We start from the raw sequence: 14,673 nt of genomic DNA, 5'->3' as shown, positions 1-14,673 counted from the left end.
CTCGGATCGTACAAAGGGTAAAGCCACAACACCACTTTCGATCTTCTCTTTGATGAAGTGTCTATCAACCTCCACATGCTTCGTCCTGTCATGTTGCACAGGATTTTCTGATATACTGATAGCAGCTTTGTTGTCGCAGAACATCTGGCATGTCTTTGTTGGAAGGAGACCCAGTTCTGAGAGTAGTCTTCTTAACCAAAGAACTTCGGTCAGACCACTTTTGATTCCTCTGAACTCTGCTTCGGCACTGGAGAGTGCCACCACCTTCTGTTTTTTACTCCTCCAAGAGACAAGATTCCCTCCAATGAAGGCAAAGTACCCTGCTGTTGATTTTCTGTCAACTGGGTTTCCAGCCCAGTCAGCATCAGTGTAGGCTTGTATCTCGAGATGTCCAGTCTTCCTGAACAGTACTCCATAATCAAAGGTTCCTTTCAAGTATCTCACAATTCTGAGTGCTGCTTCCATATGGTCAGCTTGTGGTTGGTGCATAAACTGACTCACAACTCCAACAGCATATGCAATATCAGGCCGAGTATGGGAAAGATATATAAGTTTCCCTACCAAACGTTGATATTTTCCTCGATCCGCCAATTCAGCTCCCTTCACAATCTGTAGCCCATGATTGATAGCCATAGGCGTCTCAGCTGGCTTGCAATCTAGCATCCCAGTTTCTGCAAGAAGGTCAAGAGTATACTTCTTCTGATTGATAAAAATCCCTTTCCTCGATCTGAGTACTTCGATCCCGAGGAAGTACTTTAGTCTCCCAAGGTCCTTCATTTCGAACTCCTTGAAAAGATTTGCTTTCAACTTCTGGATTTCTTCTAAGTCATCCCCTGTTATGATCATGTCATCAACGTAAATGACTAAGCAAGAAATAAGATCACCTCGTTTCTTCAAGAATAAGGTGTGGTCTGAATTGCTTTGCTGGTACCCGAACTTCTTCATAGCTGTGGTGAATCTTCCAAACCAAGCTCTGGGAGACTGTTTGAGCCCATATAAAGTCTTTTTCAATCTGCATACCTTCCCTTCCTCGAACTCATCTGAAAAACCTTGGGGTGCATCCATGTATACCTCCCGTTCTTCTTCAAGCTCACCATGAAGGAAGGCATTTGTAACATCAAACTGATGTAGATCCCAATCCTTGATTGCAGCAATGGAGAGGAGCACCCTGACAGTGTTCATCTTTGCCACAGGCGAGAAAGTTTCTGCATAGTCGATCCCATATGTTTGTGTGTAGCCTTTTGCAACCAGCCGAGCTTTGTATCGCTCAATAGATCCATCGGGTTTTCGTTTGATTGTGAAAACCCATCTGCATCCCACAGTTTTCTTCCCTTTCGGCAACCGACACTTTTCCCATGTATGATTCCGGTTTAGGGCCCCTATCTCTTTCTTCATAGCATTTCTCCAATGCTCGATCTTCAGGGCTTGCTCCGCTGTTTGTGGAATCTCCTCATCATATAAGGCTGCTTCATAGGCTGTTGCATTTTTGGACAAGTTTCCCTTGGCGATATTCCCAACTGAGTATCGGGAATTCCTCACAACTTTCTCTGGGGTATACCATTTAGGAGGTACACCTCGATTACTCCTGGGTGGTAGCACATATCTCCCAGTATCTCCATCTACTGTATTATCTTCCTGTTCTTCTTCAATGACTTGAGAAATATTATCAGCAGAATCAGAAGCCACAATAGTAGGTTCAGAAGCTCTTACCTCAGATATCAGTGGCGGAGAAGATATAGGCTCATGCAGCGGACTAGATTGTTCTGGAGTGGATGAAACATGCTCGGTGGCAAGGCTAACTTTATGAAACATGCTCGGTGGCAAGGCTAACTTTTTCTGTTGGGTCTGCTTCCGGGCCTGGCATTGGTAACCAACTTAACAGGTCGATCTCACTCTCCCCCTGACTGTTAAGTTGGGTACTGTAAAAATACTCAGTTTCAAGAAAGTCGCAGTTCATGGTAGTTATGATTTGACGGGTTTTAGGATTGTAACATCTATACCCTTTTTGGTTAACACCATACCCGACAAACACACACTTAATGGCACAAGGAGAGAGTTTAGTCCGTTCATGCTTGGGAATATGAACGAATACGGAACTACCGAAAACTCGAGTTTGAAGAGTAAGAGCGAGAGGTATATCAGAAAGAGTGGATAATTTCTGTAAAGGAGTTTGAAGCTGGAGGGTTCTGGTGGGAAGGCAATTTATAAGGTAAGCAGAGGTGGCGACAGCTTCAGGCCAGAAGTGGGTGGGTACCTTAGACTCAAGCATCATAGCACGGGTCATTTCAAGGAGAATTCTATTTTTTTCGTTCAGCAACACCGTTTTGTTCGGGAGTATGGGAACAAGTGGTTTGATGAATTATCCCTCTTTGTTAACAGAAGTCTTGCATGGATCGATTGACAAACTCCCCCCCATTATCAGTTCTAAGTGTCTGGATATGTTTTTGAAATTGAATTTGAATCATTTTAAAGAAATGAGTGAACTTTTCAAAAACTTGAGATTTATTTTTGAGAAAATACACCCATGTCATCCTAGTGCAATCATCAATAAAGAGTAGAAAATATCTAAAACCTTGACCCCCCACAACAGGTGAAGGACCCCAAACATCAGAATGAACAAGAGAAAATATGGAGTTTACTTGTGTGTCATTAGGCTTAAAAGATTTTCGGTGGCTTTTAGCTAAAACACAAGTTTCACAAGATAAAGTCTCATCATTTTTTATTAATTTAGGAAATAAAAGCTTAAGATACCCCATGGATGGATGCCCTAACCGACGGTGCCAAAGCCAGGCTTCCCGGTCAGCAGTTCCGTGAGCCAGCATCACCTTGCCTTGTTGAGCTATCTCATCCACATAGTACAATCCATCCCGCTCAGTGCCACGCCCAATAATCTCCCCCGTCCTGATATCCTGAAGAAAACAGAAGTGGGGATGCATTATCATGGTACAATTGAGCTCTTTTGTAACATGACTAATAGACAACAGTTTATGAGAAAGAGATGGAACATATAGACAATTTGAGAGACGAAGAGTAGGAGAAATTTCTATAGTTCCGGCTCCTTCAACATGAGTTAAATCACCACTAGCAGTTTGAACACGTGTTCGATGGGATGTTGATGACTTAATAATATCAGTTTTATCAAAGGTCATCGTATCAGTAGCTCCACAATCAAAAATCCACCCTTCCTTTCTATCCCTATTATCACAAGAGGTTTGATATGCAGCGGAAAAATTTAGGGACTCTCTACATAATTGGGAAGTGATTTTAGTATTATGTAGAAGATTGGGGTGTTTCTATAATTTCTGAAAACTTAGGGGGGCAGTTTGCATAAGATGGGGTAAGTTCTGCAATTTAATAAAACCTCGGGGTAGCTTTCGTATTTTATTCGAACTTAGGGGGGCAGATTTTAAAGGGTGGGGTATCTTTTGCAAATAAAGAGAAGAATGAGTGTTTAGTGTCAAAACACCAAACCCTATACCTAATTCCCTTCTCCATCCGCCTCCACTCCCTTCTCCATCCGCCTCCCTCTCATTCATCATCATCACATTGGATTCTTCACAGCCCTTCGATTTCGCCGGCTCCGCCGCAGAGTTCCGGCTCCGGCGGCGGCATTGATCAACGACGCCGTCCTCTTCGTCGCTTCCTCCGTTCTGCCCAACCGGAGATGTCCGATTCGTGGCCGCCTCCGCTGCTCCCGCAGCCACTGCCGCTGCTCCGGTAGGCCTTTGACAGTTAGCCACGCCGTAGTAATGATTCGGCGGCGGCAGCGAAGCTTGGGCGGCGGCGACGATCGAGACGCCTGGGTTCTTTCCTCCGCCTTCTTCGCTTCTATCGGCGGTGATTTGTTGCAACCGCGCTTCCGGCCGTGTTGCAGGGCGGAATATGGTGGTAAGTTTGGTCCCGGTCTCTTCCGATGATGAAATGTTGGTTTTGAAGCGGTTGGTTGCCGACTGCAAGATCTGTAGTCGGGCGGCCTCCCTTCTCATTTTTGAGAAGGCCGATTCGGCTGAGGAAGTTAATTTATTTGAGGTGGTTGGATTTGTGGCTTGAATCTTTACTGACATTTTGAGGTATTTGGAACCGTGATGAATGATTTCTGAGTTCCCAGAATTATGCCTGCTCTGATACCATGTTAAAACATGGTATTATCATAATGCAGAGAAAAATAAAGAGAAGCAAAATAATTGTTATTGTATTGCTTGATTTATCTCATTACAATCATCCTCTGATTTATAGTATAAGTGCACGTTTTGAAGAGCTACAAAGTCATACAAGGTAGCCGATCTTCAGGGATTTTGGTTAACTTTTGACTGAATTTGCTGTTATTTCTGACTTTGTTTTTCTGCTATTTTTGACTTTGTTTATATTTTCAACAATTATTATTTTTTATTCGATTCAATTGTGCAAAAGTTTATTTTGTCTTAGAACTCTATTTGTTTATATTATTTTATTATGAGAATATATATGATTTATGTTTTAAGAAGTTAATCTAGTTGATTGTAGTTTAAATTAAGTTTTAAAATTAGAGTTCCTTTGTATTTTATAGATTACCATTTACGATTGAAATTGAAAATTGAAAATGACCATATATCTGTAATTTAAACTATGACTTCTTCTTTTTTTGACTTGGGGGAGTTGGGGAGGGGGAGCAGTGGGGTTTGAACCCGAGACCTCACTGTTCACAGACTAGAGGTCGCACCGCTTGGTATCCCATTGTGAAGTAATTTAAACTATGACTTTAAATATATGAATGTTGTTAACTTTATGTTATTAAAAGTTTAAAATATTAACAAAATATCTGTTTTTGCTTATCTAGAAGATGGAGCGTTTCTTTTCAAAACAATGCGGTTTTCAATCCTTAGGTAGGTTAGGATAATGTGTTGGACTAGTTTTCTTCCCACTGTATAAAAAAATTCATGCATTTTTATCGCTATTGCTATGATTTTTTGTATGATATACATTACTTTTAACCGTAAAAAATATAAACCAATAAGCATCTACCAATATAAAATATACCCCTGCTCGTTTCCAAAATTGATTCGAGGATATAAAAGTAGTTGGCAAGATCTGTTTAAAATTTGAGACTAGGATGTAAGAAAGTAGGCGAAAACACCTACTTATTTATCATTATTATTCATAAAAGCATATAAAGAGTTGATATAGAGGGGTTGAAGACCTAACCTCCAATAGGGTAGCATTAATGCTTTATTCCAAGATGACAAAACATCTGAACAACATAATACTTAACATCACCGTATAGATGCTACGTTGAGTGAAATACGCTCTTTATTAGGCAAACAGAGCAAGCAACACATTGCTTACATGTATTTATATGTTTTTTTAATATAAAATCCATGTAACATGCCGATATGGCTTTTTTGCGTTTCACATCAACACTTAGGCGTTTTTTTTTTTTGGAACATAAATAACCAAAAGGTAATACGATGAATACTTCTATGTACTTATATTAAAGATGAAATATTTTCTTTAAAATACTAATACATTGAGATAAAATCAAATATTTACCTAAAAATAAAAGTTATGAACAATGTTCAAAAAAAAGCAAAAAGAAATGAGGACATGAAACATAATTAACCTTCACAAATGAGTAGGTGCTTTCCCTTACTTTCTTTTATATCCTAGTGCAACATTTTAAATTATGTGTTAATAGGTAAAAATGCCCACTTCCTTAAGTTTTTTTGTAAAAATACCCTAAGTTATCATACAAAGCATTCTATGCCCTAATTATGTGAAGTACCTATTACTTTTATGTCTTTGTATCAATACTAGAAAAGACCACGATATTGGTGCATAATTATTATGTATTATTACTTCACAAATATTTGCACTAATTTACAATGGTATTATTACTTAATAAAGATTACTACAATGATATTTAGAGGTGGCATGCGGCCATTGGACGAACACCCATTTAGTTAGCATTAATTTTTTGTTATCTTGTCATGTGAAGAATTAGTGTGGAAATATGGCTTTCATTGATGTTTAAGATAGTCGATTCCTAGCTAGCTAGTGTTTATTTGGCCCCTTAATTTTTTTAGTGTAAATTGGGGTGTGTAGTGTAGCTTCTTTTTTCAAATTAATTAGTTAATTACAACCAAACTTGAGTGTATAAAGTAGAAATGAGTGATTGTGTTTGAGTGGAATATGGGGCCATAAAGAAATAATTACGTTGTTGTAATTAACAGGAGAAAGTGAGATTATGTCTTAAAAAGAAAAGTGGTATACTCTTAGTGAACGCCCAATTGTTAATTATGTTACACTCTTGGTGGACGAAGAGACTATAAAATTGGTAATAAAGAAATATATTAATGGTGATTCCATTTATAATCTACATTTTTTGGTACTTACATTCTTCATTTCTTTTATAATTTTTTTTAAAAATCATATTTGTCGTTATTTATTTCGTTAATGTAGAAAATTGATCACCATCACGCCACTTTATATAACTCACAGCAATCATTATGTCCATTGGTTTTTCTTCAAATATAAAAATATATCGAAAAATTGAACTTTGAATATCAAGTGTGAGTTACTTTCAATTTCCATATATAGTCGTCTGACTCATCTCGAGAGTTAGGTAATTTAATAAATGTATATAAAAGTTGGTGATCGTAAAAATCACATTTTTTTATGTAAATTGTGGGAAGATAGTTATGGTATTTATCGCAAAAAATTAAGGGTAAATTGTATAATAAGTCATGAATTTTGATCTCATTTTTAATTTCAACACCATTTTTAATCTTTGTAAATAAATACACATTATTTTCAATTTTTGCAATTAAGACTTCGACTTAAATTTCAACAGTCAGAAAGATGTCATGGCATCTCGTTGACAGCGCGGACCGAAATAAAGTGATGCCGTTCTCTCCACGTTAGAGAAATGATGTCGTTTTAGTATTTGAGAAAGTGGAAATGAGATGCTACGTCATCTTTCCGACCGCCTGAAACTTAATTCCAAGCTCCAACTGAAAATGGGTTGCCTAAGTCATTTTGGGCATATGCAATCAACACAGCTGCATTCCTAATCAATAGAGGTCCATCAGTTCCATTGGAGAATAGGATACCCGAGGAAGAGTGGACGGGAAAAAAGTTGAATATATCTATCTTTCCTACGCATCTTTGGTTGTGTTGCTTATGCTCATATTGATCATGTTAGTAGAAGCAAGTTGGATGCTAAATCTGTTAAGTGCACGTTCATTGGTTATGGTGGAGACGAGTTCGTTATAGGCTCTGGGATGAGCAGAACCGAAAGGTTATTCGAAGTAGAGATGTGGTTTTCAATGAACATGTGTTGTACAAAGATAGATTGAAGGCATCAAGCTCTGGCAATTCTGATTCCCAAGTAGTCGAGTTAGACATCTCAAACTTGAGTGGGAGCAAGGAGAGCCAGAATGTTGAAGAAGTTCCAGATGAGGAGCCAAGAACCCCACCACAGAACAATCCGCTGCCAAGACCGGCTAGAGAGCGACGCGCACCTGATAGGTACTCGCCCTCTAACTTTTATTTGCTACTTACTGACGGTGGTGAGCCTAAATGCTATGCAGAGGCAGGTACTGGTAGTAATTAACAAGCGGAGGTGGAGAGTTGCTATGGATGATGAGATTGCATCTCTTCTTCTAAACGGCACTTGGGAACTTGTGGAGCTCCCAAAGGGAAAGAAGGCATTGCACTGCAAGTGGGTCTATCGAATCAAGGTTGAAGCCGATGGTAGCAAGCGCTACAAGTCCAAGCTGGTTGTCAAAGGGTTTGAGCAACGATATGGTATTGATTATACTGATGTGTTTACTCCTGTCGTGAAACTTACCACTATTCGTTTGGTGTTGAGTATGGTAGTTGCAGAAAACCTGTTGTTACATCAGATGGATGTAAAGATGGCGTTCCTTCATGTTGATTTGGAGGAGAACTTGTACATGACACAACCTTAGGGATTCGTGGTGAAGGATAAAGAAAATCTTGTGTGCAAGTTGAAGAAGAGCTTGTATGGCCTAAAGCAAGCTCCGAAGCAGTGGTACAAGAAGTTTGATTGTTTTATGTTGGAGATTGGCTACACGAGATGCCACGCTGATCATTGTTGCTACTACAAGAGGTTCGACAAAATCTATCTTATCCTTTTGTTATACGTTGATGACATGTTGATCGCAGGAGCTGATGCAAAGGAGATGGATAAGTTGAAGAAGCAATTGTCTGAACGTTTCTCAATGAAGGATCTTGGAGAGGCCAAACAGATTTTGGGCATGAGAATCGAGCGAGACAAGGTGGCGAGGAAATTGTATCTTTCGCAGGCTATTTACATTCAAAAGGTCCTGGAAAGATTCAACATGGATAATTCGAAGCCGGTGAGTGTACCATTGAGTAGTCACTTCAAGCTTTCGAAGAAGGAGTCACCGAGTACAAAGGAAGAACGCGCCCAAATGAAGAATGTTCCCTATGCTTCGGCAATTGGCAGCATCATGTATGCCATGGTGTGTACAAGGCCAGATATTGTGCATGCAGTGGGAGTAGTGAGCTGATTCATAGGTGATCCGGGCAAGCAACATTGGGAAGCAGTCAAGTGGATTCATCGTTACTTGAGAGGTACCACAAATAAGGCTTTATGTTTTGATGGAAAAAGTATTGAGTTAGCTGGATTTGTTGATGCGGACTTGGCATCAAATGATCTCGATGGGAGAAGAATTACAACAGGGTATGTATTTACTTATGGTGGTACTGCTGTTTCTTGAACTTCCAAGCTACAGAAGGTCGTTACGTTGTCTACCACGGAAGCTGAGTATGTAGCCGTGACGAAGGCAAGTAAAAAAATGATGTGGTTGCAGAATTTCTTAAGTGAACTTGGGAAGGAGCACAAGAGTAGCACTCTCTACAACGATAGTCAAAGTGCTATATTCTTGGCAAAGAATCCGACGTTTCACTCGAGAACAAAGTACGTGGAGTTGAAGTATCACTACATTTGACACCTTTTGGAGAAAAAGATCTTGCAGCTTGAGAAGATACTAGGAAGCAAGAATCCAGCCGACATGTTTACTAAGGTGGTGACCTTAGAGAAATTGAAGCTATGCATAGCTTCAATTGGCCTTGGAACTTGAAGATAAGGCTAGGCAATGCTAAGCGGAACAAGGAGAAGAACAAGAAGATATGTATAGCTGTTCTCCCATTGTAATTTGTATCCAAAAAATCATATAGTGAAAATCCTGGCTTGGCATCGCCCCCAGACGTAGTTACACAACGTAACGAACTGGGTAAACAATTCTCGTGTGTGTTTCATTTTTCTTTCGTGATTGATGTTGTGTTTATTTCCTACATTATTAATTTTTTTTTTTTGATTCAATTGTGCAAAAGTTTATTTTGTCTTAGAACTCTATTTGTTTATATTATTTTACTATGAGAATATATATGATTTATGTTTTAGGAAGTTCAATCTAGTTGATTGTAGTTTAAATTAAGTTTTAAAATTAGAGTTCCTTTGTATTTTATAGATTACCATTTACGATTGAAATTGAAAATGATCATATTTGTAATTTAAACTATGACTTTTTTTTTTTACTTGGGGGAGTTGGGGAGGGGGAGCAGTGGGGTTTGAACCCGAGACCTCATTGTTCACAAACAAGAGGTCGCACCGCTTGGTGTCCCCTTGGAGACTAATTTAAACTATGACTTTAAATATATGAATGTTGTTAACTTTATGTTATTAAAAGTTAATATTAATAAAAGGGAAAATTGCACCTAAATACACAAACTTTGTCAAAAATCCATATTTGACGCAAAGTTAAGATTTTACATTTTAATACACGAACTTTCGTTGTTGTCCAAATTTGACACGACTTAATTCTTAAAAATTCAAAAAATAACCCCTTTTTGTAAATAATTATACAAAGACCCACTTATGTTATAATTTGGGACATTTAAACCAAAACAAGATATTTCCTTATGATGTTTTCTTTTAAACCATTTTAGGCGCGGATCAAAGATTAAAAGAAAACATCATAAGGAAATATCTTGTTTTGGTTTAAATGTCCAAAATAATAACATAAGTGGGTCTTTGTATAATTATTTACAAAAAGGGGTTGTTTTTTGAATTTTTAAGAATTAAGTCGTGTCAAATTTGGACAACAACGAAAGTTGGTGTATTAAAATGTAAAATCCTAACTTCGCGTCAAATATGGATTTTTGGCAAAGTTTGTGTATTTTCGCGCAATTATCCCTTAACAAAATATCTGTTTTTGCTTATCTAGAAGATGGAGCGTTTCTTTTCAAAACAATGCGGTTTTCAATCCTTAGCTAGGTTAGGATAATGTGTTGGACTAGTTTTCTTCCCACTGTATAAAAAAATTCATGCATTTTTATCGCTATTGCTATGATTTTTTGTATGATATACATTACTTTTAACTGTAAAAAATATAAACCAATAAGCATCTACCAATATAAAATATACCCCTGCTCGTTTCCAAAATTGATTCGAGGATATAAAAGTAGTAGGCAAGATCTGTTTAAAATTTGAGACTAGGATGTAAAAGAAAGTAGGCGAAAACACCTACTTATTTATCATTATTCATAAAAGCATACAAAAAGTTGATACAGATATAGAGGGGTTGAAGACCTAACCTCCAATAGAGTAGCATTAATGCTTTATTCCAAGATGACAAAACATCTGAACAACATAATACTTAACTTCACCGTATAAATGCTACGTTCAGTGAAATACGCTCTTTATTAGGCAAACAGAGCAAGCAACACATTGCATATCACTGCACATGCAAAACATTAGTCTTGATTGATAGTTTCCACAAGTTTGAGCCTTTTGTCTGTCTCAACATTCTCCGGATGCGCTCTCTTCTGAGAGAGCGGCCGCGGGACCCACCACGGGTGGAACCACGCCGGTGGCTGGCCTTTGCTCTTGAGAAACTTGGCAAACCATGCAGCTGAATTCTTGGGATACCTTGTCAGCTCATTCATGTAGTCCACATAGACTAACCCAAACCTAACTGTGTAGCCGTCGCCCCATTCGAAGTTGTCGCACCAGGACCACACGAAATATCCCTTCAGTTTGTTGGAAATGTCTCTGTGTCTGCAGCATGTATTATTTAGTTAGTGGTATTGAAATAAGAGAAAGAGATGATTAATTAGAATATCTTACTTCATTGCTTTGAGCATGTTTGCAAGGTGATCTTGGTGGTATTTAGTCCTATCATGGTCATCATCGCAGACCATCTTCGCTGTCTTCGTGTGATCACTCTTAGTGGAAAACCCTTTGGAGATTAACACGCAGTTAGCTAGTTTTTTAATTTCTTGTTAATTTGTTACCGCAAAAATACTATTACCATTTTCAGTGATGTATATTTCTTTGAGTTCTGGATACTTGTCATCCAAATATATCAGAATCTCATAAATCCCCTTTGGAACAGAGTGCAGCCACACCGATCCAGACTACATATAATTAATTAATTAAGGTGAGATATATATAGATTTATTGATGATGTGATGAAGGAGATCCGATCCTTAATTACCGGTGTTCCGATGTACTCGTCGCCCTTCTTTACTGCACAAAGCATTGAAAGACATTTGATTAATTAATTAAGTAGAAAATCAAAGGATATATATATATATATATAATGAAATTGTGGATATGATATATACTGACGTAAATACTTGACCCTTTGATCTGCAAAGTAGCCCTCTCCATCTGCAGGGTGCGGATCATCGGAAGCATACTGCGTCGTGTAATAATTCAACCCAAGGAAATCCAACGAGCCTTGCAGCTTTCGCCTCTCTTGCTGTGTGAAAGATGCAAGGTTGTCTGGTGGAACGCATTCCTCCATGCTTTGGGGATAATGCCCGTACAGTATAGGCTCCAGAAACCTACACGACGATGATGAAGACGATGCAGTGCACATAATAATCAATGGAATTAATATTATTCGTTGCTAATAATACCATCCAAACATGAAGTCGACTCCCCTTGTAGCCGCGCTTGCATCTGATACCGAGTGTTCATCAAAGGGCGTAAACCAATGCGAGTTGAGCACGATGCCTATCTCGCCTCCCTGTGCCTCCTGAAACTTGCTTCTGTAAAGATCAACTGCTTCCGCATGTGCGAGCAGCAGATTTCTTCCCACTGTATACGCCTCGGAGGGGTCGGCCATGACAAATTTGTCGCCCGCGGCGGACTCCAGCAGCGGGAGGCCTCTGCCGGGGGGAATCTTTGTGGCAAGTTTGTCGTCGGAGACCGGAACTTTGTGGCCCGGTGGAAACGACCCTCTAACGTATCCGTTAACGGCGTAGGTCCACGGCTCATTCAAGGTGCTCCATTGTTTCACACGATCGCCAAATTCCCAGAAGCACACTTCTGCAAACTCGCGAAAATCATCCCTGCCGCCATAATATATGTCAATTTAATTACTTAATGTGGGGACTAAGGAAATAAGACAATTAAGTGTGAGATTTGTTACTTGACTCTTTTGGATAGAAAGCCACCGTACTCTTTTTCCAAGCACACAGGAAGATCCCAGTGAAACAGTGTCACAAAAGGCTTCATGCCTGCACATATATATACATGCATGTTGTCATTCAAGAGAAACATAGAGAGAGTTGAAACTAATTAACTAACCATGGTGTAACACAGTGTTGATAACATCATTATAGTAAGCAATTCCTTCTTTGTTGATTCCACCCGATACTCTTCCGGCTGTTCAGAGTTGGACTAATTAATTAATTACTCCAAAAACTAACCATATATATATATATAATATTATGAACAAATAAAAACCTGGCAATATTCTTGGCCATGAAATGGAAAACCTGTACGCATCAAATCCCATATGCTTCATCATCTGAATATCTTCCTGCAATATGTATATATACCATATTAATATTCATTCAAATATTGCTGTAATTAAGATCTATAGAATAATAGTATATACATAAATTACAACCTTATATCTGTTGTACATATCACATGCAAGACTTCCATTGGATCCATCAGCTATCTTCCCTGTCAAAACCACACACACACCTCAACATTCATATATATTTGCATGCTCATAATTAATTTCAAGAGAGAGAAACAGACAAGGAAGCCTCATAGAGAACTCATCCCATATGCTGATGCCTTTGCCTCCTTTTGTAGCAGCTCCTTCAACCTTGAGCACCCCCAAAAGAAGAAAAAAATTAAAAGAATAAAAAAATTAACAAGGCAACTCTGTGTATATTAGCCCTCCATTTGTTATATATATATATATATTTTGGAAATTAATTAATGGAATATGAAATATGAAGAACCTGAAAGGCGGCAGTTCCAGATCCAAACACAAAATCTTTAGGAAACCAGTGACGGTTTATGCCACTGTTATCATGATAAGATGGAACCGGTCCATCGAATTCCCACCATCTTGAACCTCCAATTTCATCTCCACCAACGCCGTTAACTACAGCGTTATTGTTTTCCAGATGAACCATCTCCACTCCTTCCATCGCCATCGCTCCAATTTAATTTGCACAAAGATTTCTTAGCAGTAAAGTGTGCTAGTGAGTGAGTGAGCAAATATTTCAAAACCAACTTCACCTATTTATAGCTACTACATGCCTGTGGCTGTGGCTCACGTTTAAACTCATTTTTACTTTATTTTATTTATTTATTTATTATTATTATTTATTCGATTATATTTTCTCATTAGGTTTAGCATGTGACACGACAATGAGTTTGATTTTCCGGATTAGGAGAGTTAATTAATGCCGTGTCGTTTATGTTATGTGGAGGGCAAAGTTCTAATTTTTTTAATTTTGCTTCATTAATTAACAAGTGAGGTGAATCATATTATGAGGGTTAATTTAAATGAATGCTTATTGATCATGCTAATGTTTGGTAATGAAAAGTGGTTGCATGAATCAATTATTTTTTTTTTCTATGAAAGTTGTATTCTAGATCAATAAAATTAATTAGATTAGGGGCAAAATGATGTATACCATTTTTAAAGATAAAATCTAAAAAATACTCAATAAGGCATACAAATTATACTCATTTAATACATTTATATTCTTATGTACAATTTATTTATTAAAATTATAAAAAAATACTACTCCCTCCGTCCCGGCTTAATAGGCTCAGTTCTTTTCGGCACGGAGATTAAGAAACTTGGTTTTTTGAAGAAAAAAGGGTGGAATCTACATTAATTAAGCATTTAAGCACACCTTTACCTTACAATTAAATTGAGCAAAATCACACTAATCAACAAACATCACTGTTCGAAATCTAAACATAGAGCATACTAAGAAAAATCTGCAAACCTCAACATAAATCACACTATGCAAAATCGCTTTTCAAAATTCAAGTCGGCGGAGTCAGCAAACATCTTGTGGAAAATGGGGAAAAAATTCATTGATTTAGGGAGATCTAAATCCATATTACCAAAAAATTCATTGATTTTAAGTTCAGATATGGTCGCAAGATTGCTGTTCAAAACCCTTAGAACAGAGAACAGAGGGATAACGTCGCAAAATCGTTGTTCATCTTGCGGTGCTGTCGCCGAAAATTGAGGAGGAGGGAGGCAGCGCTCGTCGTTGAGAGAAGGGGGAGGTGGAGCTTTGATTTTCGCCTCTTCCTCCGCACCGGTCACCGCCGCTTCGTCTTCTTCCGCGACCATCGGCGCCGGTAACGAAGGT

General features: G+C 38.3%; 1 protein-coding gene across 1 annotated transcript; it reads right to left on the bottom strand.

The window, feature by feature from the left end:
* Window positions 1-10,521: 10,521 nt before the first annotated feature.
* On the bottom strand, window positions 10,522-13,565 carry LOC131021280 (beta-glucosidase 12-like). The gene is made up of 12 exons (XM_057950405.1): window positions 13,294-13,565; window positions 13,085-13,154; window positions 12,948-13,006; window positions 12,782-12,857; window positions 12,623-12,700; window positions 12,465-12,552; window positions 11,950-12,384; window positions 11,657-11,874; window positions 11,523-11,554; window positions 11,337-11,442; window positions 11,153-11,264; window positions 10,522-11,083 (listed from the first exon to the last, which is right to left on the bottom strand). Exons 1-12 carry the CDS (start codon window positions 13,489-13,491, stop codon window positions 10,780-10,782), a joined length of 1,776 nt encoding a protein of 591 aa, XP_057806388.1. The 5' UTR covers window positions 13,492-13,565; the 3' UTR covers window positions 10,522-10,779.
* Between the last annotated feature and the right edge of the window lie 1,108 nt (window positions 13,566-14,673).

Source organism: Salvia miltiorrhiza, chromosome 4, assembly GCF_028751815.1.
Source record: "Salvia miltiorrhiza cultivar Shanhuang (shh) chromosome 4, IMPLAD_Smil_shh, whole genome shotgun sequence".
NCBI classification, from domain to species: Eukaryota; Viridiplantae; Streptophyta; class Magnoliopsida; order Lamiales; family Lamiaceae; genus Salvia; species Salvia miltiorrhiza.
Note: the sequence above shows the minus strand (reverse complement) of the source record. Positions and strands in the feature narration are given on the sequence as shown.

Coding starts and splice junctions, on each gene's coding strand:
- LOC131021280 (XM_057950405.1), bottom strand. CDS start 13,491: ATGGCGATGGAAGGAGTGGAGATGGTTCATCTGGAAAACAATAACGCT. Junction 12,701..12,781: donor ATGGCCAAGAATATTGCCAG/GTTTTTATTTGT, acceptor AACTCTGAACAG/CCGGAAGAGTATCGGGTGGA. Junction 11,084..11,152: donor AACATGCTCAAAGCAATGAA/GTAAGATATTCT, acceptor TACATGCTGCAG/ACACAGAGACATTTCCAACA.